This window comes from Eucalyptus grandis, chromosome 1, assembly GCF_016545825.1.
Source record: "Eucalyptus grandis isolate ANBG69807.140 chromosome 1, ASM1654582v1, whole genome shotgun sequence".
Lineage (NCBI taxonomy): Eukaryota > Viridiplantae > Streptophyta > Magnoliopsida > Myrtales > Myrtaceae > Eucalyptus > Eucalyptus grandis.
In genome coordinates, this window is record NC_052612.1 from 22022109 (window position 1) to 22046645 (window position 24537).

The 24537-nt window shown below is 39.5% G+C and overlaps 1 protein-coding gene, 1 long non-coding RNA gene and 1 pseudogene across 2 annotated transcripts; all 3 read left to right on the forward strand.

Moving 5' to 3' along the window:
* On the forward strand, nt 1-2215 carry LOC108957747. Its single transcript, XR_005548681.1, has 2 exons — nt 1-1143; nt 1257-2215. It is a non-coding gene; the product is annotated as an uncharacterized LOC108957747 (long non-coding RNA).
* Nucleotides 2216-3391: 1176 nt separating this feature from the next.
* On the forward strand, nt 3392-11907 carry LOC104435457 (annotated as a pseudogene).
* Nucleotides 11908-18483: 6576 nt separating this feature from the next.
* On the forward strand, nt 18484-24094 carry LOC104433110 (ataxin-3 homolog). The gene is made up of 2 exons (XM_010045761.3): nt 18484-18905; nt 23316-24094. Exons 1-2 carry the CDS (start codon nt 18648-18650, stop codon nt 23877-23879), a joined length of 822 nt encoding a protein of 273 aa, XP_010044063.2. The 5' UTR covers nt 18484-18647; the 3' UTR covers nt 23880-24094.
* The last annotated feature ends 443 nt before the right edge of the window (nt 24095-24537 follow it).

Consider the following 24537-nt stretch of genomic DNA (forward strand, 5'->3'; position numbering starts at 1 on the left):
CAGATCCTAAGAGGCAGCCGAGGGTGGCGAACCTGATGAAATCTGGTCGATCGAATACTGCTTCCGCTCTTGCTTTCAGTCACCTTTAGCAAGGTCTGGTAAATCTCTCTAGCCCCCTCAGTCCCACGTTCTCTCTGGTCTCCGCATCGAGTCGTTTTCTTGCTGATGGACCGAGCGATTCGATGAACCGGTTTGAATTTCCGGCTGTTCCGATGAACGAATGCAACCACGGCGGGTCGGTGAAAGCCGACGGTACTTCGTGTGGCTTCAAGACCGCTGCGGTTCAGCTGTTGCCTGGGGCTCTTTGTTCTGTCCGACTGGCCGGGGTTGCGGTGAGGACGGATCGAATGGATTCGATTGGAATGTGTTGCGACTTTTATAGTTTCAGCCTTGATTTTGGGTTCTCTGTTTTGAGCAAAATGTTCGAGGTTCGACTTGAACCATGTGGAATGGCCCTCTTCCCTTTAAACGAAGGGCTATGTGAAGAGGGTAGAGTTGCACAATCTACTAGGTCGGTTAACGAAATATTGTGCATTGGATTCGATGCCGATATGATTGCTTGTGGAGTGAGTACGAAGGGGTTGTGCAGGATGGGTAATGCTTGCTGATTCTTCTGTCACAGTAAAGTTTGGAAATGTTAGAAAATTTTACATGAGATGATGTAAAACTCACCCGGAACAGAGAGCAGCTTTTCAAATGCAAATAGCAGCTTTTGAAATGCAAAGAGAACTACAGTGGTATAAGGTGAATAGGGACCAATCCAACTAAAAAAATTTTGAAAAGAAAAAACTGGTTGAGAGTTGATACCATTCTCCTGACGATGGCCATGGTAGGCCGAAACCAGTTGATGATACTTAATAGATTAGCTACAGTTTCATTAGTCTCTTGTCTAACAATATCTGAAAAAACTACAATAGTCGGTCTTTTATGTCTATGATATATTATAGCAGTGGCTTAGACACAGTTGGTATGAAGACTCAACTAAATCAGTTGAGATCTCTGAACATGGAATTGGGAAAATACATCGGTATAGACTTGGAATTTTATCTGGTCCATTCTGTGCTGATCTTTTTGTCTTTCCTCCAAACATGCTTCTGATGGAGAGGGTCAAGCTCAAGCAGTCTTCCAGGACGGATGATTCAGGTCACCGTAGACAAGCACATCTAATTTCATCATCGGTGAAGTGAATCTGATTCTGATCGGAAGTTTGGTTTAATGTCAACATCAACTCATTTCAATCGATTTTTGTCTTGTAGAACTGTAGCAGCTAGCTCTAATGCAACAGCAGAGCTTGTGATTTCGCATATGAAAGGGAAGATTGGCACAGACAGAGACCGAGGTAATTTTTTGCTCGGAATCCCCGCATCTGCACCTCAACCTCCATCGACATGTATTCTGGTTATAAGATTCGACTTTCGCTATGACACCAATTTCTCCGATCTGACATTAAAAGAGAAGACGTACATTAAACGCTGCTAAAGTTATTCGCATTATGTATGGAGAGAACTATAGTCGCCTTTAGTTCATTGGGGAATTGGGCAAAACGTGTGAGGCCAGCTCATCAATCTTGTTATCCAATGCGCTCAGATGGGCATCTTGCTGCCTGACGTTCATCTCTTTAGGATGGCAACGTATTTGAAGATTCTCGGCCACAAAAGCAGAGTGGAACGGGGCATTGGGCGAAGCAGTGAAATGGCCGAAAGTGATGATTATGGTTACCATTGTTTGCTTGAGATCAGTGAAAATGATGGCAACTCTCAAAGTAGTCGAAGATGGAGATGCGACGGGGAGCAGGGATGGTTGACATGAATGAAAATGAGGAGATTTCTGGAAATTGATTTCTCTCCGAGAGAAAAACCTTTGAACCCGATCTCCTCAACTCAAAAGCGTTCGACCAAGGGGCACAGTCCAGTAATCATCACCGTGTTTAAAATAAAAAAGTTAGTTTTTTTTTTCCTCTTGGATGATCTGCATTTATTTGAGTTTTGTACAGATTGAATGTAGTTGGCATGAATTAAACATGGATTGGTGAATTCATCAATATAGACTTGGAACTTTTCAAGATCTTGTAGATGATTACTGTTGAAGCTCGAGAAGTTGTTGTGTCGCAAATAGTCTTTGTAGCACAGATGATTACATGCGACTGCGATGAGAAGTCTGGCTCGGCGGTATCTCTATAACTCAATTTGAACTGCATTCCCTCATTTTTGGCTCATCGAATCGTCTTGTGGAATTGTAGCAGCTGGCTCTAATGCAAATGGCGGAGTCCAAGACTTTCCTGGTGGCTTGTTCGATTTGCTCTGATGCAATGGCATGCCTAATGCTGTGTTCGATTTGTTAGAGCAGGAATGAGATATGATATTAGGTTTACCACGGATGGAGTTCCTTGTGATGATATTTTAGTTCGGAAACTAGAGCATTTGATTGTAGGATGAAGTGTGCTGTGGGCTGGAGTTGGAGTTGTCGCAGGCAACTCGGAAACTTGGGTCTTGGCCAGGCAACGATCCCGGCCGGACCTGGTTCTCCGCTGGCGATATCGCAGTTGGGACAGATCCTAGGCCATTGCTTGGTGGAATTTCTGAGATACATACCCTATCTGTAATACCAATTCTATCTGAACAATCTCGTTTCTTGCTCTACGAGGAAGCTGCTAGTAGAGAACCCAGGGCAAAGTAGTTCGATTGAATCTGAACAGAGTCAACGCCAAGATTTTGTGCAACGTGACTTTTGATTCTGCACGTGTTAGCCAAGCAGCAAACTAGAGGCTTTGATCTTTCAAATGCCTAATAGTCAGTTCAATTTCTTCCGTTAGTTCTCTAAGTTTCGATCCTAGTTTTTTTTTTTACTTCGTAAAGGCATCCAATTTGAAAGGTTCAATCACATTATTGTCGCATTTAAACCGATGGTTAATCGGGTTCGTCTCCATGTTGATCCGAACAAGATTTGCCTTCAAAATTGGAAAAGAAAAAAGAAACCTCCCCAATATATATGCGAGAGATGATCACCGGACAAGTCGAGATATAATAACTTCAACTTCACTTATTATCCAGAACCGCCCGACACTACTAACTATAATTACATTTCGTCAGACGGGAGCCAGCATGACTCGAGCCCAATCAGGTCCTGCCCGTCAATTGAAGAGACCATCATTTCCTCAATTCGTCAAATTTCGGCTTCGGGCCCTTCTTGCACTAGGTGGATCAGGACAGCGCGCAAGCCCGTCTCGACCCATGATCGTACATCATGCGATCCCGGCTGAGATGGAAATTTCTAGGGGGAAGAAAAGTATCGAGTTAAAAAAAAAAAATCACAAAAGAAGAAAGAAAGAAGGAAAGCATGGCGGGCTACCTCGGAAAAGAATGTGGACGAGGCAAAAGAGGAATGATCGTCGATGGCTTTGTACGGCGCTGTTGAGTTGTTTCTTGTTCATTGGAGCTCTCGTTTCATGGCGGATGACGAAGTGGTTTGTCTTCGCATTGGGAAATCCTTGTTAGTGCTCATTTGGCTATAGATGGAGCTCTCGTTCTTTGACCGTAGGATTAAGTGTGATGGTGGTGATTATTCAAGCGGATGTTGGGCTGGTGGCAAGTAATTAGTTTTCAACCACACGGAGTGATCATCCATGGTGATTAATCTGCATATGCGCCTATACGTCAATAGTTAGGATCTTTTAGGTCATCCTAGTACTTACTAATTTATATTGAGCACATGGTGTGTCGGGCTACTAGATTCATACTCCTAATGCTTGTAAGCTAGTCTACGAAATTGTCGTTACCAGTGAAATGGGTGCTAAATTTGCCAATCATGCCAATGAAAAATCCCAATATGTTTACGACATTAATAAACATGCCGTGACATATTTTGAGTCAAAATTGGAATTTTGGGCTTCACTAATTCAGAAATAAGTCAATTATAGAATCGCTACCAAAACGATCTGTCTTTGGATGGAAGAATACGCCTTAATGTATCGGCATAATGTGAAGAACTTGCGAAAAGCAAGAAATGGCAGCATCTTGCTCATTAAATGCTTTATAGCATGCTTCTGTTTGTTCTTTGCGATGTGACTATACATGAATGTGAATGCTCCTCATGCAATTGTAAAATTGTCAAATCAAAGAAAAATAAAATTTATTTTGTTTCGGAAGTCTCCACAATTGGTTGTTGTCCATTCATTTCTTATCCATCCATAGGGGGGAGGAGTTGAATAAAAGCGAACTAACTTGATTGAAATCGTGGGAATCTATGACGCTTTGCTTTCCTTTTAGATTTTATTTAGGCTTTGCTTGGGAGAGAGGGGACAGGGAAAATGAGAGGTGGGCATGGAAGATTTTGAAAAGAAAATTGAACTTTATGCAAGTGTGAATTGGAAGGGAATTGTGAAATTTTCTTCTCTGACCCTATTTTTCCTCGTCAATGCCTAACGACCAGATATGTGGCTTAACTCAGTGGATGATTTAATATGATATGTTTAATGATATCTTATACACTTGTAATGATTACATGGTTTGAAAATATAGGTTTGTTGATGAGTAAACATGGGAAATAGGGGTGAGCACCGGTCTGGGGTCAACTTTGGACCGACCCTGGATCAGCCCAACCTTACCGGTCCTGGTTCGGTTCTCAAAGAGACCGGGTTGATCCTTGGTCCAAGGATTTCTAGACCAGTACTGTGCGGGTTGATTCTCGGTCATAGGAGTTTAGGGTTGGTCCAACCCAGACTAACCCTAATACATATAGATATTATTTATAATTTTTTTTATATAGAGAAAACTTTAAAATAAACAACATCAACAATATTAAATAACTATTTAGTGAGGAATCCAAGTAATTTTATACAATTCTTTAATAACTTAGATTTATAATGTTTTTTACAGCATCAATAGTTATAATTTTTTTTTTTTAAAAAGGAGGAAAATGTTTTTGTGATGAGTCATCAATGACATCCAAAAGAGCATAAATAGATCCTCACGGCATCCTCTTCTAGTACCCGTTTTCTTTTATCTTATTTGTCTTTTTAGTCTTCAATTTGCAAAATCAAAAGAAACAATTTCTCCACTCGCCACTCAATACTCGTCTTGCTCACTTTTGGTCACTAGTGCTGACCATTGCCCAATGTTAGCCATGCTTGTTGTTCACTACTTGCCCCACTCAATGCTCACCCCACGCTCGACGCTTGCCGCTCACCTCTCTTAGCTAACCTCATTCGTTACAGAATCCATTGGGTCAATATGATTCTCGATCGTTTTTTCAGGGAGTACAATAAATGAAATAAAAAAAAATCATCAGTTGGTCCTGGAATCATACTGAACCCATTGAGTTGGTCCAGTCATCGGTCTCAAGTTTAATAGGATCGATCCTCAGTCCCAAAAATTGAAGACCAACTATGCATATTGGTTCTAGGGTTAAGAGTGGATCGGCCTAACCTAGACTATACTAACCCCTAATGGGAAAAGCATCAAATTTTTTTAAGGACATACTAATTTGAATTGCCTAAGAAATTGCAAGCGACAACTCATCAATCGAAATGGGTTAGATTTGGGATAGCAATCTCCAAGTTTTGTTTCCAATTTAGGATTTTTTTCTGCTAGACCTTTCACTGGAATCTGAAAAGAACACGTCATCACTGGACATGATGCTTCAAAGATATACTCTTAATCTATTTATGTTTTTTTTTTTTTTTTTATCAAGTGCAGTTAAAACACTGCCTAGCTTTTGACTTTTTAATTTTGCTGTTTCAACTCCTTTTCGTTTGCATGTAGTCCTGGCTTAAAAATAAAACTAGGATTTTTAATCCGCAAGATATAATACAGCAAACCTCTAATCTATATATCAAACAGTTTCGGAGCATGTGAGGGGGTCCAAGTATCCGTGAGGATGCTAATGTGCAATATACCGAAGTGGATTCTACTTCTTTGTAAATCCCTAGAGATGGACTGAAAAGCTGTAGTCTTTTGGGCCACGTGTTTAATGTGATGCTTAACCAACCAAATCCTAATTTCATGAGCAGGGCTGTAAGGTTCCTTACATGTACCTGACAAGTAATAGCTTCAGAGTGTGATGAATAATGGGTTTTCTTATGACTTTCAAAGAAGAATGATGGGTCCGATGGATACTAATTGTGGGCTACCAGGATGATTTGGGCAGTGCAACTTTGTAAGTAGGCATTTGTTTGTTATCATTGCGCATGGGGCCTTGACATTTGACATTCGTTCATAAGACTTAATGGATAATTTTTCCCATTGTTAAATCTCTTTAGGGTTGTTTTCAGTTATATTTACTTTACATAAATAGCTGTCGACTGAAAGATGAAAAAATCAAACTTTGTGGAGAAACTACAGTTGACAAAATCTTGGAAAATAATTTAGTTGCAGAAATTTTTCCCATTGTTCACCACAAAATGTTCACCTGGGTGCTTAAATATGCTTTGTTATGCTACTTAAAACAATTCATGAATTTGGGTCAAGTATTAAGGGTGCGTTTGATAACTATTTTGAAGTGGCGAGGCTTTGGGCCGGCACGGGTGATCGGCGGATCTCGAGGTCGTGGGTCATGGTGCGGTGAGATTTGATGTCAAATTTATTCATTTAATCTTATTTTTACCAAAACTTTAAAAAAAAATTAAAATATTTATTAAAAAAGAAAAAACAGCGGCTCCTCCCCCGCCGCCGCCGCCGCCGCCGCCCATCGCCGGAGGGGGGCGACGGTCGCCGGCTCTTTGGCCGGGCCTCGCCGGCCCAGGCAAGGGCCGGCGACCGTGCCCGAAAGTTTAATGGTAGTTTAAAAGATTTAACTAAAAGTTTTTTGACAAGTTTTAGGAGCTTTTTGCAAGTTTTAAAGATTTGATATTTCTAAAACCAAAAACAATTTTTAAATGCTTTTTTCCCATTGTTCACCACAAAATGTTCACCTGGTGCTTAAATATGCTTTGTTCTACTACTTAAAACAATTCATGAATTTGGGTCAAGAAACTTATCTTTTCTTCTAAAACTATCTTTACTCATTCTTCAAATTTCCGATTTGTCCATCGTTATTATTTTTTAAATGCCAAAATAATGCTAAAAAAATCAAATATATATAAATGCTAAAAAATTAAATATATTTTCATCTTTTAAAAAAATTATTTATATATTTGATTTTTTTAGCATTTTTGTCAAAATTTATATTTAAAAAGTTGCATAAATTATTTTTTCAATTTTAAACAATTAAAAATTAAAAAATTCCGACGAAAGGTTTGGTCTTTTTAAAAAAAATTATATAAATGTATTTGATTTTTTTAGAATTATTTTCAAATTCATATTTAAAAAGTTTCATACATTATTTTTTCAATTTTAAATAAATAAAAATTAAAAAATTTCGGTGAAGGATTTGGTCTTTTAAAAAAAAAATTATATATCTTTGATTTTTTTAGCATTATTGTCAAAATTTATATTTAAAAAGTTGAATACATTAATTTTTTTTTTTCAATTTTAAACAAATAAAATTTAAAAATTCCGATGAAGAGTTTGGTCTTTTCTTTAAAAGATTTATATATATATATATATATATATATATATATATGTATGTATGTATGTATTTGATTTTTTAGCATTATTTTCAAATTTATATTTAAAAAGTTGCATACATTATTTTTTCAATTTTAAACAAATTAAAATTAAAATTTCAATGAAGAATTTGGTCTTTTTTTTAAAAAAATTAAATATATGTATTTGATTTTTTTAGCATTATTGTCAAAATTTATATTTTAAAAGTTGCATACATCATTTTTTTTTTCAATTTTAAACAAATAAAAATTAAAAATTCCACCATGAAGCCTAGTTTGGTCTTTTCTTGGATAAGGCTCCCATGATCCTTTGCGAGGAGGAGAGGAGTTCGAATATGTATGTCTTTGATTTGGTGGGTCCTCCACTAGCATCGCCCGTTTTACCCCTCGTTAATTTATATTTAAAAAGTTGTGTTGGTATTATTTTTTCAATTTTAAACAAAAAAAAAAAATTCCAATGAAGGGTTTAGTCTTTTTAAAATATATATATATGCATTTGATTTTTTTAGTATTATTGTCAAAATTTATATTTAAAAAGTTGTTTATATTTTTTTTCAATTTTAAACAAATAAAATTAAAAAAACTAATATTAATCACTCGAAGGGCTTTTTAAATGTGCTTTTTACCAAACGGCATTTATCTCAAAATTATTTTTCAAAGCATAGTTTACCAAATGGCCTTTGCATTTGCTTAAAGTCCTTTAGGCTAAACTATATTTTCCTAATAAGCTTTCAAAATGCTGAACCAAATGCACTTTAAGAGTGTATGCTTCCAACTTCCAGAGGAAGTGTGAACTTCCTAGCCTTGCAATTAGAGCAATTTTTCTTGTACAACGGTTCAAACATGAAGGTGCACATTAACTGCACCTCTGCCTTTGGATTATGACTTCGTGCGGTGGGTATTGAGGTCACTACTTGCTGCATGACATGGTTGTGGAATTTATAGCTCCAGTTCCGCATTTAGGCACATATTCTCATATGCACGAGAAAGCATTATTTGGTTATTTATGGTTGCACATCTGTTTTAGGGTGCCGTTCGTGTGTGTATGCCATTGCTCTTGTGCAGGCTGCGCATTCTGTCCAATTTTGATCTAAGTTATTATCCGATTGTCTTTCTTTGGAATGCAACATATATGCCATTATTTTTATTCCTGGAATTTTACCCTGTTTGTTTTGCATGTGATATTTATAAGGTCGACGAGAGTTTTGTGCTTTAGTTAGAATAACAATCCTTCTTTGCAAGAATTAATCACATGGACTTGTTAGGTGGTTTAAAGCATCTTAAGAGTCCTTTCCCCATTTTTTCCTTTATTGAACTATAAGATTTTCTACGGGAAAAAGAAGTGAAAATGAAGATGCTTGTTCAAGTTCCACATTATCAGAAGAGAAGACACATTCGGTAGTTGAGCAGATTTATTTGTGCGGTATTAACAAACTCAAGCAGTGCATCTTGTGAAGGAAGGGGGGAGAGAGTTGCCTTTTCCTTAATCAGGATAGACTAACCAATTATCCTCTTTGACTTAGTATAGGTGTGTATTTGTGATTCAACTAGCATTTGAAATCTTGGCACATAAAAGAAAACTGTCTTTTTTTATATCAGGATAGACTGACTGATCATTCTGTTTGACTTAGTATAGGTGTATTTGTGATTTAACTCTGATATGCTTGACCGAACTATTGCCACGAATTCTGAAGTTTTTGTGGACCTTTGTTTCGTCAACTAAGAATCCTTGGTGCTTTGATTCTGATATGGTTTAGGTTTGATGCAAATTCTTTTTTTAATGAATATTAGTAAAAAAAAAACTGCTGTGGACATCAGTATATTAGCTTTGAGTCAATGATAGTCTCTTTGGGCAGCTTTTTGAACCAATAATTTAATGTGTAAGTATCTGACAAGTTCTTGATTTTAGTTAATGTATCCCGGCAGTTGTTGCAGAAGGAAGAATTAAACATTCTGTTAAGATAATAATGGCGATTCTTGTTTTCTGTTTCCTCGGGCTCTGGAAAAGATCGTACCACTAGTAGTGCTCGCTCTTTTATCAATGAGCTAGGTGGTATAGCTATAAGACGAGGCAATTAGAAGAGAAAAAGACAACGATGGAACTGAGATACTGTTATTTTGTTCTCTCTCTCTCATATTCATTCACTTGTTGGGACATTTGGACAAATGGGAGTACATATGACTATCTACTGATAGGTACATAAGATAACGATATTGCCGATAAGAGGATTCCTGCATTTGAGTGATTGAATGTGAAAATTAAAGTGGTAATAGTTGCATTGCTGATTCTTTGTTGTTTCTAGAGGTGATTGTCAAAAGAGTTAACAATGGGTCATTTCTTCAGAGTTGCGTATAGACAATAAGATTTTACAGTGTCTCATGTTAAATTTGAGGGTGAACCCCACCCTTTCTTTACTTCTGTCCTTCATTTCCGGAACCTCCTTCCTCCTCTCTTTTCTTTCCTCCTGAAATTCCAGTTGGATTCTGAAGGAGATGTGCTTACCTGTTCTGATAATTTGGAAAGGATTTGTATGTAAATAGTTTGGACTCATTTGTTTATTCGTTTGGACAATCTTATGCGATGTACACTTCACACCAATCTTGAATGTGGGCATGAGTACGTAACTATTACACAAATCTTTGGTCGCAGGTTTTGGAAAAGGCTTTAGCGGTGTAAGACTTGCAGGTCATCCCCCTGAACTCACCAGTCGCCGAGCCAGCGCAGATAGATCCGGAGCTGGAAAACGCCTAAATATGCCATTTGCAGGACCACTGGTGCTGCATTAGGAAAGTGAATGGAGAGTGGTATAACTTCGACAGCCTATATGCAGCGCCACGGCATCTCTCCAAGTTCTATCTCTCTGCCTATTTGGACTCACTCAAATGCTTTGGGTGGAGCATTTTCCTAGTGAGAGGGAATTTCCCGAGAGAGCGCCCAATTTCATTGTCGGAAGCCCCCAGTGGCTATCCCCTGAAGATGCCGAGAGAATAATAAAATCTTGCAATACAACACATCCTCCTCCTCCTCCTCAAAGAATCGATCAGACTGATCATACCCTTTCTGACGTGGAAGATAAGGACTTGGAGGCTGCAATAGTTGCCAGCCTGATGGATACCAACGCTGTGACCCCTCAAACAAGTGAAGTTGCAATAGGTGAATTCGTATGTTTCGGATGAATACAAGGAGCTTGTCGAACTAGCATCTCTTCATTGAGATGCCATAAGGTCTTGTTTTCTTGTTTGCTTCTTGTGAAACTTTTGTCCATGGGTGATAGTTTTATGTTTGAAGATAATTTGATGTTTATGTCTGTATATAGTTTCGTCTCTTCTAAGTTCAACTCTCCTTTTCACATCTTCCCTCCTAGCCAATGTTGACATTATCTCTCAGATTGTAAAGGTAACCTAAATATGGTTGGTCTGTCTTGCTCACCCCTATCAACATAAAAAATTACAAAAAGGTTTTGCGTTTGAGTCATATGCGATTCAGGTCGGGTTCGGGTTAGAACGAGCACGCAACCCTAATGAATTGGGTTGGGTTGGGTAACACAGAAATCTGACCTGAACCTATCACCTCTACTTGATACTGCTTCTTAAGCTTTGATTGTCCTTCCCTTTTGTCCGAAATAGAGGGAGGATAAACCTTAATTCCCGCTATATAAAGATTCGGATCCTCGTATAGAAGATAAAATTAAATTACTAAATCTAAACTTAAAGAGACTTATGAAATTACACATTAATAGTTATCTTTGCCATACTTAGGATTTTCCCATTTTGCAATAATATACCATTTAAGTTCGACCAAAAAAAAAAAAAAAGTTGGCTTTAACATCAGGGGTTCTAATGAAATTTTCTATAGAAAGTTCCGAACGATGGCCAGATCTCGCATCAATAAATAGGTTATAGCTTGACATCTTATCCTAACACCACCTCATCAAATCTAAAGAGGCAGCTGAGGATGGCGAAGCGGATGAAATGTGATCGATCGAATTCTGCTTCTGCTCTCGTTTCCGTCTCCTTTTGCAAGGGTCTTGTAAATCTCTCTAGACCCTTCACGTCTCACTTTCTCTCTCGTCTCTGCATTGAGTCGTTTTCTTGCTGATGGAGTAAGCGATTTGATGAACCGGTTTGAAGTTCCAACCGTTCAGATGGACGACTGCAACCGCGGCGGGTTGGTGAAAGCCAACGGTACTTCATGTCTCTTCAAGATCACTGCGGTTCAGCTGTTGCCTTCAGCTCTCGGTTCCATCCGAGTGGTGAGGGTTGTGGTGAGGATGGTGCGAATGGATTCGATTGGAATACGTCGCAACTTTTATATTTTCAGCCTTGATCTTGGGTTCTCTGTTTTGAGCAAAATGTTCGAGCTTTGACTGAGGATGGCGAAGCTCGGATGAAATGTGATCGATCGAATTCTGCTTCTGGATGTAAAGACTCCTCAATAGAGAATTAGAGGAAGAAATAAATATGGAACAACCTGTTGGTTTCATAGTTTCGTTTTCATAATGCCATCTCATTGTGTATATATCTTTTTTGCAAGGGTCTTGTAAATCTCTTCCAATTTTGAATTGAAGGATATGGGATTGTAAAACCCATAGACTAGACCCTTCACGTCTCACTTTCTCTCTCGTCTCTGCATTGAGTCGTTTTCTTTATATGCTGATGGAGTAAAGGAGATTTAGATGAAAGAAAATCTATCTCCGATTTGATGAACTGCGGTTTGAAAGTTCCAACCTAAGTGTTCGTTCAGATGGACGACTGCAGCTCCAACGGTACCATGAATGTTAAAAAAAAGGTAAAGAGAGAATACTTCTTCAAGATCACTTAAGGTGAGCTGTTGGAAGGAGATAGGTTCAGCTCAGTCGGTTCCATCCGAAAAAAAAGAAACAAGTGGTGAGGGTTGTTGGCGTTGAGGATGGTGCGAATGGATTCGATTGGAATACGTCGCAACTTTTATATTTTCAGCCTTGATCTTGGGTTCTCTGTTTTGAGCAAAATGTTCGAGCTTTGACTTGAACCGTGTGGAGCGGCTGTCTTCACTTTAAGCGATGGGCTTTGTGAAGAGGGTAGAATTGCACAATCTATGAGCTCAATGAATGAAACGTTGTGCATTGGATTTGATGCCGATGTGATTACTTGTGGAGCGAGTGTGAAGGGGTTGTGTGAGACAGATAATGCTTTCCGATTGTTTTGTTGCGATGAAGTTTGGAAATGTTAGAAGATTTTGGATGGGACAGAGAACTGCAATGGTACAAGATGGGTGATAACTGGCCCTTTCTCCTTTTTTTGAGGAAAATTTCTCGAGCCTTCTTTAGGTTTATCATCTTTCCATGGACCCTTTAAGTATGTAGTCAGGCAAGTGTGTCGTCAACACCTCTCATGACAAAGTTTTTGACTATTACAAATGTGGATACTAGCTTGTATTAGAGATTTTGGTTTTAGCATGCTTAAATCTTGAAGTGAATAGGAACTCCAACCCAACTTGGAAATTTTCAAAAAAAAAAAAAAAAACTGATCGAGAGCTGATATCGCTCTTTCTGATGATGGTCATGGAAGGTCGAAACCAGTTGACGAATACTCAATAGATTAGCTATAGTTTCGTTACTCTCCTGTTTAACAATATCTGAAAAGACTACAATAGTCGGTCTTTATGTTTATGAGAAATTATAGCAGTGGCTTAGATGCAGTTGGAATGAAGACTCAACTAAATCAGTTGAAAGCTCTAACATGGAATTGAGAATACATCGGTATAGACTTGGAATTTTATCTGATCCATTTTGTACTGATCTTATGTGTCTTTTCTCCAATCATGCTTCTGATGGAGAGGGTCAAGCTCAAGCAGTCTTGCAGGACAAATGATTCAGGTCACCGTAGAAAAGCACTCATTGGTGAAGTGAATCTGATTCTTATGGGAAGTTTGGTTTGATGTCATCACCAACTCAGTTCAATCGAATTTTTGCTTTTGTAGAACTCTAGCAAGCTAGCTCTAATGCAACAGCAGAGTTTGTGATTTCGCATATGAAAGGGAAGATTGGCAAGGACAGAGACCGAGGTATTTTTTTTCCTCGGAATCTCGGCATCTCACCCTCAACCTCCTTCGACAGGTATTCTGGTTAAAAGAGTCGACTTTCGCTACGACGCCAATTTCTCCAATACGACAGCAAAAGAGAAGACTTCCATTAAACGCTGCTAAAGTTATTCATATTATGTGCTGCGCTCAATTTCTTTTTGAGTTTAATAGAGCTTCATATTGAATCTAAGCTGAGAAAGATTTATCGTCCGCTGGAGCTTGCATATTATGGAAGCCGTCGAATTCCTTGTGATGAGATTCCGGTTCGATTTTAGGATGAAGTGCACTCTGGAATTGAGTTCGAGACTTTGCCAGGAACTTGGAAACTCCCGTCGTGACGAGATCATATGCGTGATGCCAACTTTAGTTTATTTATTTTATTCCTATGAGAAATCCAAATTCCTTACTACTTTAATTCCATGCTAATCTTTGTACCACATAAATGGAACACCAGGGCAAAGTCCTTTGATTTAATCTCAACAGAGTCAACCCAAAGCCGATCCAGTTATTTTGACTTGCTAATCTCCACTTTCAAAATATTTCCTTTTAGTTCATATTTGAACCAAGTTTCTAACTTTTCGTAAGTGCATGCAATTTCAAATATTCATTCACATTATTGTTGATTTTGAACCGATCGATGAATTTAGTTTATCTTTATAACAAGATATGCCTATTGAATTGGCTAAAAGAAAACTTTCCCATAGAAAATTATATGGAGTAGAGGTGATCCGAGGGCAAATCCATATTAGGTAATCCCCGGCCTCACTTATTATTTAAGTTGGCCATCACCGCAAATTAAATAGTATCAAGCGAAATTCACAAAGAAGAAAGAAGAAAGAGAAGAGTGGCATGCTCTTTGGCATCCAATGGTGCCAGTCTCATACAGCACGGAGCATCCGATGGCGTCGTGCTGGTGTACAATTGCGAAGTGAAGAGCCTGCTAGCATTAAGAAATTAGAACGGCGATAAACTCGCTTTCAAAATTTGTCATACTCCTATCACATCAATTTTTACTAAATTACAAGATAAGAGAAGATACATGGTGAATTGGATTCTTTTCGAAGATCAATTAAATGATTAATTTAAATTCCAGAGATTTGCAAAATCACACTCGATTATTTTTAACGTGTTTAACTTACAATTTTGTCTATTTTGTAATGACGTATCGCATGAATTTAAGTAAAGTTTTTTTTTTTTTGAAGTGTAAAGTTGAGTTTTTCTCTAGGGGTTTCGCTTTACGGTAACATGAGAGGTAAATTTTCTCAACTTAATTTCACTGAAGTTCGAATTACTTTCCAATCTTTTATTTTCAATAAGTACTTAATTGCAATACTTTTTATATGGTGGATCGTTAGTTGAATTTAGAAATTTCAGGGGGCCCAAGTGCCAAATATCCCTTCATCCCCAATCCATAGGGGTTTTCCTATTAGATTAGACCAGGGCTTTCTTCTCCAGCGAGAGCATCTGCTAAAATCTCACTAAGCCTCTCAGTCTCACCCTCTCTCGACTCTGCATCGATTCGTTCTCTTCGTCCCTCTGTCGATGCCTCCCTCTGGAGTCCCGGACTTTCCGAGGAATGGCTGCAGACATGGCGGGTCGGAGAAAGCCGGCGATTCTTTGTGTCGCTTCAAGATTATGGCGGTTCGGCTGTTGCCTTCAGCACTCGGTTCCATCCGACTGGCGGGGAGATGCGGTGAGGATGGATCGAATGGATTCGGTTGGACCATGTCGCAGACCAATTTGTTTTTCAGCCGGTTTGGTATCGGGTTCTCTGTTTTGAGCAAATTATTTCTAATCTTATTTTTATCTTTCATGGTGGAGCGGCCTTCTAATTTATGACAACAGCCTGTTCGGATGATGGCATCGACTTCATTCGTCTCATAATTCATTCGTCCCGTAATCGCACGGGACTGCATAGCCTTCCTTTAGATTTAATGTTGCTGGTAAGTGGTAGCTCAATTACCACTAATTCCAGTTAATCTTTTCCCAACTCCAAGCTTGCGAATTCCTCAGCCGCCAAATCGACAATCACATATTCAAACCTAGGATCGTCCGAATCCACAGGCCCTCCTCAAGTCGATGACGAGGACTTGCATATGTTTCGCTCGGCTGGTCCAGAGTATCTATCACCTATCTCTTTTTTACTGTCATCTTCAAAAACTCACGAAATCAGAAGGGATCGGCCTTCTTATTTATTCTGGAGAACGTGGGAAGAAGGATTCTGTTCTCGGTATTCATATTCTGTTCATTCGCGGTACTGGCAAAGGCGGACTGCGCAGTCCCAGTGCATCGTATGTTTAGTCTTTAGTTCATTAGCGAATTGGGAAAAAGTGTCATTAATTGGCGAATGATCCATGGACAAGGGTGACGCTGGAGGAGGTGGGACAGTTGTTCTGTAAACATAGCAAGTGGAGGTCTGCGTCTTGTTTGGAGAGAACCATAGTCGCCCTTAGTTCATTGGCGAATTGGGCAAAATGTGTGAGGCCAGCATTTTGCTGCTCGATGTTCATCTCTAGAATTCTAGATCGAGTTCGGATGGCAACGTATTTGAAGATTCTCGGCCACAAAAGCAGAGTGGAACGGGGTACTCAGCGAAGCAGTGAAATGGCCGAAGGTGATATTATGGCCACCACTGGTTGCTTGAGTTCAGTGAAAATGATGGCAAAGCTCAAAGTAGTCAAAGATGGAGGCTCGACTGGCGAGCAGGGATGGTTGATATGAATTGGAGATGAGGAGATCTATGGAAATTGATTTCTCTTCGAGTGAGAAACCTTTGAACCCGATCTCCTCAACTCAAAAGTGTTCGACCAGGGGGCACAGTTTAGTCCCAGATTATCTTGGAAGCTTGAGTGTTTGTAAAATATGACCGTGTTTAGAGTAAAAAGTTTGTTTCTTTTCTCTTGGATGATCTGCATTTATTCAAGTTTTGTATAGATTGAATGTAGTTGGCATGAAGAAAGCTGTAAACATGGATTGGAGAATTCATCAATATAGACTTGGAACTTTTCAAGATCTTGTAGATGATTAGTGTCAAACCTCGAGAAGTTGTTGTGTCGCGAGTAATCTTTGTAGCACAGATGATTAATGCAACTGCAAGTCCAGCTCGATGGTATCACTATAACTCAATTTGAACTGCATTCCCTCATTTTTGGCTTATCAATCGTGTTGTGGAATTGTAGCAGCTAGCTCTAATGCAAATGGTGGAGTCCGAGACTTTCCTTTCGGCTTGTTCGATTTTCTCTGATGCAATGGCATCCCTAATGCCGTGTTTGATTTATTCGAGCAGGAATGAGATATTATATTTAGGTTTTCCACGGTTGAAGTTCCTTGTGATGAGATTTTAGTCCAGAATTTTTACTTCACTCGAGCATTGATTGCAGGATGAAATGTGCTTTGTGCCGGAATTGGAGTTGTCACAGGCAAGTCGGAAACGTGGGTCTTGGCTGGGCAATGAACCCGGCCGGACCTGGTTCTCCGTCGGCAATATCGCAGTTTTTGGACAGTTCCTAGGCCATTATTGCTTGGTGGAATTGCCGAGATATATACCCTATTTGTAATACCAACTCTAGCTGAACAATCTTGTTTCTTGCTCTACGAGGAAGCTGCAAGTGGAGAACCAAAGGCAGTCAGCACCAAGATTTTGTGCAACGTGAACTTTGATCTTGCACGAGTGTTAGCCAAGTAGCAAACTAGAGGCTTTGATCTTTCAAATGCCTAAAGTCAGTTCAATTTGTTCCGTTAGTTCTCTTCGTTTCAATCCTAATTTCTAATTTCTTCCTAAGCACATCCAATTTGAGAAGCCTAGTCACATTATTGTCGCATTTAAACCGACGGGTAAAATTTGATTCACCTCCATGTTGTTCCAAACAAGATTTGCCTTCAAAATTGGAAAAAAATGTCATATTACGTTGGTTCGTTCATGATAGGGTGTGTTTAAAAGGCACCAATTCATTTTGATGTGATATATTTAAGAGGGCATCTTTTGAAAGGATATAAGTAGTTATCTTTTAAAGGAAGTATAAAAAATGATAACTTAATCGGATGATGATAATAAATTTTTTAAGAAAGGAATGCTATTCCTTTCTCTCTCTCTCTCACTCCATCAAAAATGAATAAACAAAAGGCTTCCGTTAATTATTTTGAGAAAACAATCGACATTAATGCTATGAGACATGAATACTTTTGTCGTGATTGTATTTGGAATTGTGTGAAGTCATATTGTTGATCGTTCGTTGGTGATTTAATGCTTATTTTTAGAGAATTTATTTGTCGTGTATGGAATAAATTAATCATTTCTTTTCGATATACTTTTATCTTTAATAAAATAAAAAAAATGAAAAGCCTCCCAATATATACACAAGAGATGATCATTGGGCAAGTCGAGGTACACTAACCTCGACCTCAATTTTCATCCAGGCCTGTCCATCGTTGCAAATTAAAATGTCATTTTGCTAGGCCGGGGGCGAGCGTGACTCGAGCCTAATCAGGTCGTTCCCATTGACCAAAGAGACCATAATTGCCCTCGACGGGTCAAATTCCACCGTCGGGCCCGTCATCATTGCACGAGGTGCCGTCCCGATCCACGAAAGATTGGCATTTTTTACTTTTTAGGGGCGAACGACAGTATCGACCGGAACTCACAAAACGAAGAAAGACAGAAGGAAAGAAATGGGGGCCCACCTCGGAAAGAACGTAGACCAGGCAAAAAAAGGAGACCGAAGCCGGAACAACACAGCAAGTTAACAACAACAGCAAAGGCGACAACCGATGACGTGGCCTCGGACACGTGGCGGGCACGCGCTGACACCCGGGAGGAAGGGAGGGAGGGGGGAAATTTTGGGGGAAAGAAACGAATCAAAATCGATCGTTGACGATAAATATTCCCTCCCCCCCAACGAAGGATAAAAAAAAAAAAAAAAAATCTTCCATCGCCTTCGCGTCAATCGCATTCGAAAAGCTTCCCCCAGAATCCAGTCCCCTAGGGTTTCGATTCTTCGTCGTCGTCGTCTTCGATTCTTCGATTCTTCGATTCTGTCTGCGGAGATGGAGGGAGCGAGCAACGGGGGGATGCTGTACCACGAGGTGCAGGAGTCGAAGCTGTGCGCGGTGCACTGCGTCAACACCGTCCTCCAGGGCCCCTTCTTCTCCGAGTTCGACCTCGCCGCCCTCGCCTCCGATCTCGACCGCAGGGAGCGCCAGATGATGATGCCCGTCCCCGGCGTCGGCGGCGTCGGCGGCGGCGGCGACTTCCTCTCCCAGGAGTCCCACAACGTCTCCCTCGACGGCGATTTCAGTATCCAGGTTCGCTCTCTCCCGCCCCTTCTCGGAATTGAGTTGCTTTGGAGCTTGAATTCTGAGAGGGGCTTTTGGAATGATCCTCGATGGCTTCGTACGGCGGCGCTGTTGAGTTGTTGTCTTGTTCGTTGGAGCTCTCGCTCCGTGAGGGATGACGGAGTGGTTTGTTGTCGCATTGGGAAATCCTTGCTAGTGCTCATTTCGCTATAGACGGAGCTCTCGATCTTTGACTGTAGGATGAGTGTGATGGTGGTGATTGTTTGTGTGATTGTCGGCCTGTGGCAAGTAATTAGTTTTCAGCTGTGCGGAGTGATCATCCATGGTGATTAATCTGCATATGCACCTATACGTCGATAGTTAGGATCTTTTGGATCATCCTAGTACTAATTTATATTGAGCACATGGTGTGTTGGGCTCTTCTGATGCTTGTAAGCTAGTCTACAAAACTGTCAGTATCAGTGAAATGGGTTCTAAATTTGACAATTACACTGATGAAATATCCTGATCCGTTACGACATTAATACACTCGCCGTTATAGATTTTGAGGCAAAATCGGAAATGTGAACTTCACTAATTCAGAAATAAGTCATGTATAGAATGGCTACCAAAAAGATCTGTCTTTGGATGGAAGAGTACGCCTTAATGTATCGGCATAATGCAAAGAACTTCCAAAAAGCATGAAATGGCGGCCTCTGGGTCATTAAATGCTTTATAGCAGCTTCTGTCTGTTCTTTGCAATGTGACCATACATAAATCTAAATGCTCCTCATGCAATTGTAAGATTGTCAAATCAAAGAAAAAAATAAAATTTAGTTTTGTTTGGGAAGTCTACACAAGTGTATGTTGTCTTTTCATTTTTTATCCATCCATAGGGGTGGAGGAGTTGAATAAAAGCTAACTAACTTGATTGCAATCGTGGGATTGCATGACGCTTTACCTTACCTTTTAGATTTTTAGGCTTTGTTTGGGAGAGACAGGAGAGGGAAAATGAGGGTGGGGGTGGGGGTGGAAGATTTTGAAAAGAAAATTGAACTTTATGCAAGAGTGAATTGGAAGGGAATTGTGAAATTTTCTTCCCCGGCCCTATTTTTCCTCCCCTCTCCTATCTCCCAAACAAAAAATTAAGGTTTCAATGCCTAATGACCAAATATGTGGCTTAACTAGGTGGATGATTTAATAGGCTATGTTTAATATATACTATCTTATACGCGTATACGATGACACAGTTTGAAAATATAGGTTTGTTGACAAGTAAACATGGGAAAAGCAGAGAATTCTTTTCAGGAAATACTAACTTAAATTGCCTAAGAAATTGTGAGTGACAACTCATCAATTGAAATGGGTTAGATTTGGGATAGCGATCTACAAGTTTTGGTTTCAATTATGATTTTTTCTACTGGACCTTTCATAGAAATCAGAAAAGAACACGTCATCACTGAACTTGATGCTTTAAAGATATACTCTTAATCTATTTACGTTGTTTGTCAAGAGCAGTAAAAACACTCTACCTGGCTTTTGACTTTTTAGAATTTTGCTGTTTCAACTCCTTTTCATTTACATGTAGTCCTGGCTAAAAAATAAAAACAAGATTTTAAAATCACAAGATATACTTCAGCAAACCTAAAATCTATATATTGAACAGTCTCTGAGCATGTGAGGGGGTCCAAATATCCATGAGGATGCTAGTGCACATGATACCAAAGTGGAATCTACTTCTTTGTAAATCCGTAGAGATTGACTGAAAAGTTGTAGTCTTTTGGGGCCATGTGTTTAATGTGATGCTTAACCAACTAAATCCTAATTTAATGAGGGGGGCTGTAAGGTTCTTTGCCCGAACCTGACAAGTAATAGCTTAAGAGTCTGATGGATAATGAGTTTTCTCTTGACTTCCAAAGGAGAATGATGAGTCCGATGGATACTAATTGTGGACTACCAGCATGGTTTGTGCAGTGCAATTATGTAAGTAGGCATTTGTTTGTTATCATTGCGCATGGGGCCTTGACAATTGATCTTTCGCTCATAAGGCTTAATGGATAATCTTTCCCATTGTCGAATCTCTTTAGGGTTGTTTTCAGTTGTATTTACATTGCACGAATAGCTGTCGACTAAAAGATGAAAAAATCAAACTTTGTGAAGAAACTTAGTTGACGGAATCTTAGAAAATAATTAAATTGTAGGCACTTTTCCCATTGTTCAGTAAAAAGTTCACCTGAGTGCTTAAATATGAATTGCTTTGCTACTTGAAACAATTCATGAATATGGGTCAAGTATTAAGAGTATATGCTTCCAACTTCCAGTGGAAGTGTGAGCTTCCTCGGCCTGCAATTGGAGCAATTTTTCTTGTACAATGGTTCAAACATGAAGGTGTACATCAACTGCACCTCTGCCTTTGGATTTTGACTTCGTGCAGTGTGTAATGCTGCATGACTGGTTGTGTAATTTCTAGCTCTAGTTCTGCAATAGGCACATATTTTAATTTGCACAAGAAAGCATTATTTGATTATTTATGGATTGCTCTTGTGCAGGCTGCGCATCCTGCCCAATTTTGATCTAAATTATTGTTTGCTTGTCTTTCTTTGGAATGCAACTTATATGCCGTCCTCTTTATTCCTTGAATTTTACCCTGTTTGTACTGCATGTGGCATTTATAAGGTTGACTAGAGTTTTGTGCTTCGGTTAGAGTAACAATCCTTCCGTGATAGATATTTGCAGAAATTAATCACATGGGCTTGTTTGGTGGTTCAGGTAATCTTAAGAGTCCTTTCCCCAGTTTTTCTTCTACTGAACCATAAGATTTTCTACATATCGTGGGCAAAAGAAGTGCTAATGACAATACTTGCCCAAGTTCCACATTATCAGAAGAGAAGACACATATTGGTAGTTGAGCATATTTATTTGTATGGTATTAACAAACTCAAGTGGTGCATCTCATGAAGAAGCTGTGGGTATGAATATAAAAGCTACTGAATTTCGTGCAGGAGATTGGGGAACTCCTGATTAATGTTAGTCAGTCTGAGAGAAAAGGGACAATTTACTTTCCTGGAAAAAGAAAACGAGCGATTCATCAAATTATATAAATATTGTGAGGAAAGACAGGTGTCAATATGTGTACGTGTAGGGAGGGAGGGTTTCGTGCAGGGAGCTCCTGATTAATATCAGTCAATCTGAGAGGAAAGGGACAGTTTACTTTCCTGGAAAAAGAAAACGAGTGATTTATCAAATTATATGAATAGAGGAAAGACAGGTGCCAATATACACGCACGCATGCGCACGCGTGAGTGAGAGAGAGAGAGAGAGAGCATTTGAAATCTTAGCTCATAAAAGAAAATTGCCTCTTTCTTAATCAGGATAGACTGACTGATCATCCTGTTTGACTTAGTATAGTTGTACTTGTGATTTAACTCTGAACTGCTTGATCGTACTATTGCTACGAATTCTTAGTTTTCATCAACCTTTGATATGTCAATTAAGAATTCTTGGTGCTTTGATACTGATATGGTTTAGGTTTGATGCAATTTTTTTTAAATGAATATTAGTAAAAAACTGCTGTGGACATCGCTATATTAACTTTGAGTCAATGATAGTCTCTTTGGGCAGCTTTTTGAACCAGTAATTTGATGCGTAAGTATCCGACAAGTTCTTGTTTTTAGTTAATGCATCCCGAGAGTTACTGTAGAAGGAAGAATTAAACGTTTTGTTAAGATAATAATGGTGATCCTTGTTTTCTGTTTCCTTGGGCTCAGGAAAAGATTGTACCATTAGTAGTGCTCGCTCTTTTATCAATGAGCTAGGAGGTATAGTTATACCACGAGGCAATTAGAGGAACAAAAAAGAAATAGATGGAATTGAGATACTGTTATTTTGTTAACTGGGATGCCTCTCTCTCTCTCTCGCTCTCTCTCTCTCTCGTTGTAACATTTGGGGAAATGGTAGTGCATATGACTATCTACTGATAGGTAAATAAGATGACGATGTTGCCAAGAAGATTTCTGCATTTGAGTGATTGAATGTGAAGGTTAAAGTGGTAATAGTTGCATTGCTGACTCTTTGTTGTTTCTAAAAGTGATCGTCAAAAGAGTTAATGAGGGGTCATTTGGTCAGAGTTGCCTATAGACAATAAGATTTTACAGTGTCTCCTTTTAAATTTAAAGTTGAACCCCACCTCTTCTTTACTTCTGTCCTTTCTTTTTAGGAAACTCCTTCCTCCGCTCTTTCTTTCCTCCTGAAATTCTGGTTGGATTCTGAAGGAGATGTGCTTACCTGTTCTGATAATTTGGAAAGGATTTGTATGTAAATAGTCATAGGTTGTTTCGACTCATTCGATTATTCGTTTGGACAATATTATACAATGTACGCTTGACATCAATCTTGAACGTGGGCATGGTACGTAACTATTACATAAATCTTTGTTTGCAGGTTTTGGAAAAGGCTTTAGAGGTGTGGGACTTGCAGGTCATCCCCCTGAACTCACCAGTTGCTGAGCCAGCGCAGATAGATCCGGAGCTGGAAAACGCCTTCATATGCCATTTGCAGGACCACTGGTTCTGCATTAGGAAAGTGAATGGAGAGTGGTATAACTTCGACAGCCTATATGCAGCGCCTCAGTATCTCTCCAAGTTCTATCTCTCTGCCTATTTGGACTCTCTCAAAAGCTCTGGGTGGAGCATTTTCCTAGTGAGGGGGAATTTCCCAAGAGAGTGCCCAATTTCGTCATCGGAAGCCCCCAGTGGTTACGGCCAATGGCTATCCCCTGAAGATGCCGAGAGAATAATAAAATCTTGCAATACAACGCAACCTCCTCCTCCTCCTCAAAGAAGTCAGACTGATCATACCCTTTCTGACATGGAAGCCGAGGAATTGGAGGCTGCAATAGCTGCCAGCCTGATGGACACCCCCGCCGCGACCCCTCAAGTGAGTGAAGTTGCGACCCCTCAAGCGAGTGAAGCTGCAACCACTCAAGCCGAGAAGGAAACAAGATAGAGCAGAAGATTGTTTGGCTTTTTAATTTTTTGGAAGAGACTGCGAAATTTCGACAATGTAGAATTGAAAGAAATTGCAGTTCGGGAGGCATAAAGTTAATCATAATTGTGGAAATACTTTTTAAGTTCCGGCAGCTCCTGATAGTAAATGTCCGGACAATTTCATTACAAGAAGCTTACCCCAAAAAAATGTGATTCAAGGGGGGCGAGGGTGAATTTTGGTATCATCTTAGCAGAGTACTGAACATGGACAGACCCAAAAGCTACCAAGAACTCAGACTCCGATGTCTGTTGATCATGTAGGTTCTTACGTGAGTTCCCTAACGATCCGTGTGCCGTGGGCTGTATGACTGTTTTCCCTGTCTGTTATGTTGGGACAAATTGATATTGAGCGTAGTTGGTTGAGGAATCGCTGAGTCCGCACCAAGGGAGCACTCTCTTCGGAATGAATTACCCTTTAGTACTTTCGTCATTTCCTCATTTAGAAAAAGGCAGGGAGACATTATTCTACTGTGGTTCCCAGAGAGTTGTGGCCCTCAGCGGGCGAATGATGCATTGATGGCCAGCGGGGTCTTCTTTGCCCGATCTTGAAGCTATGTCAAGCTGTCCCATAAATGAACTGTTGAAAATGTCGTTGATTGAGAAAGCTGTCTCCCCAC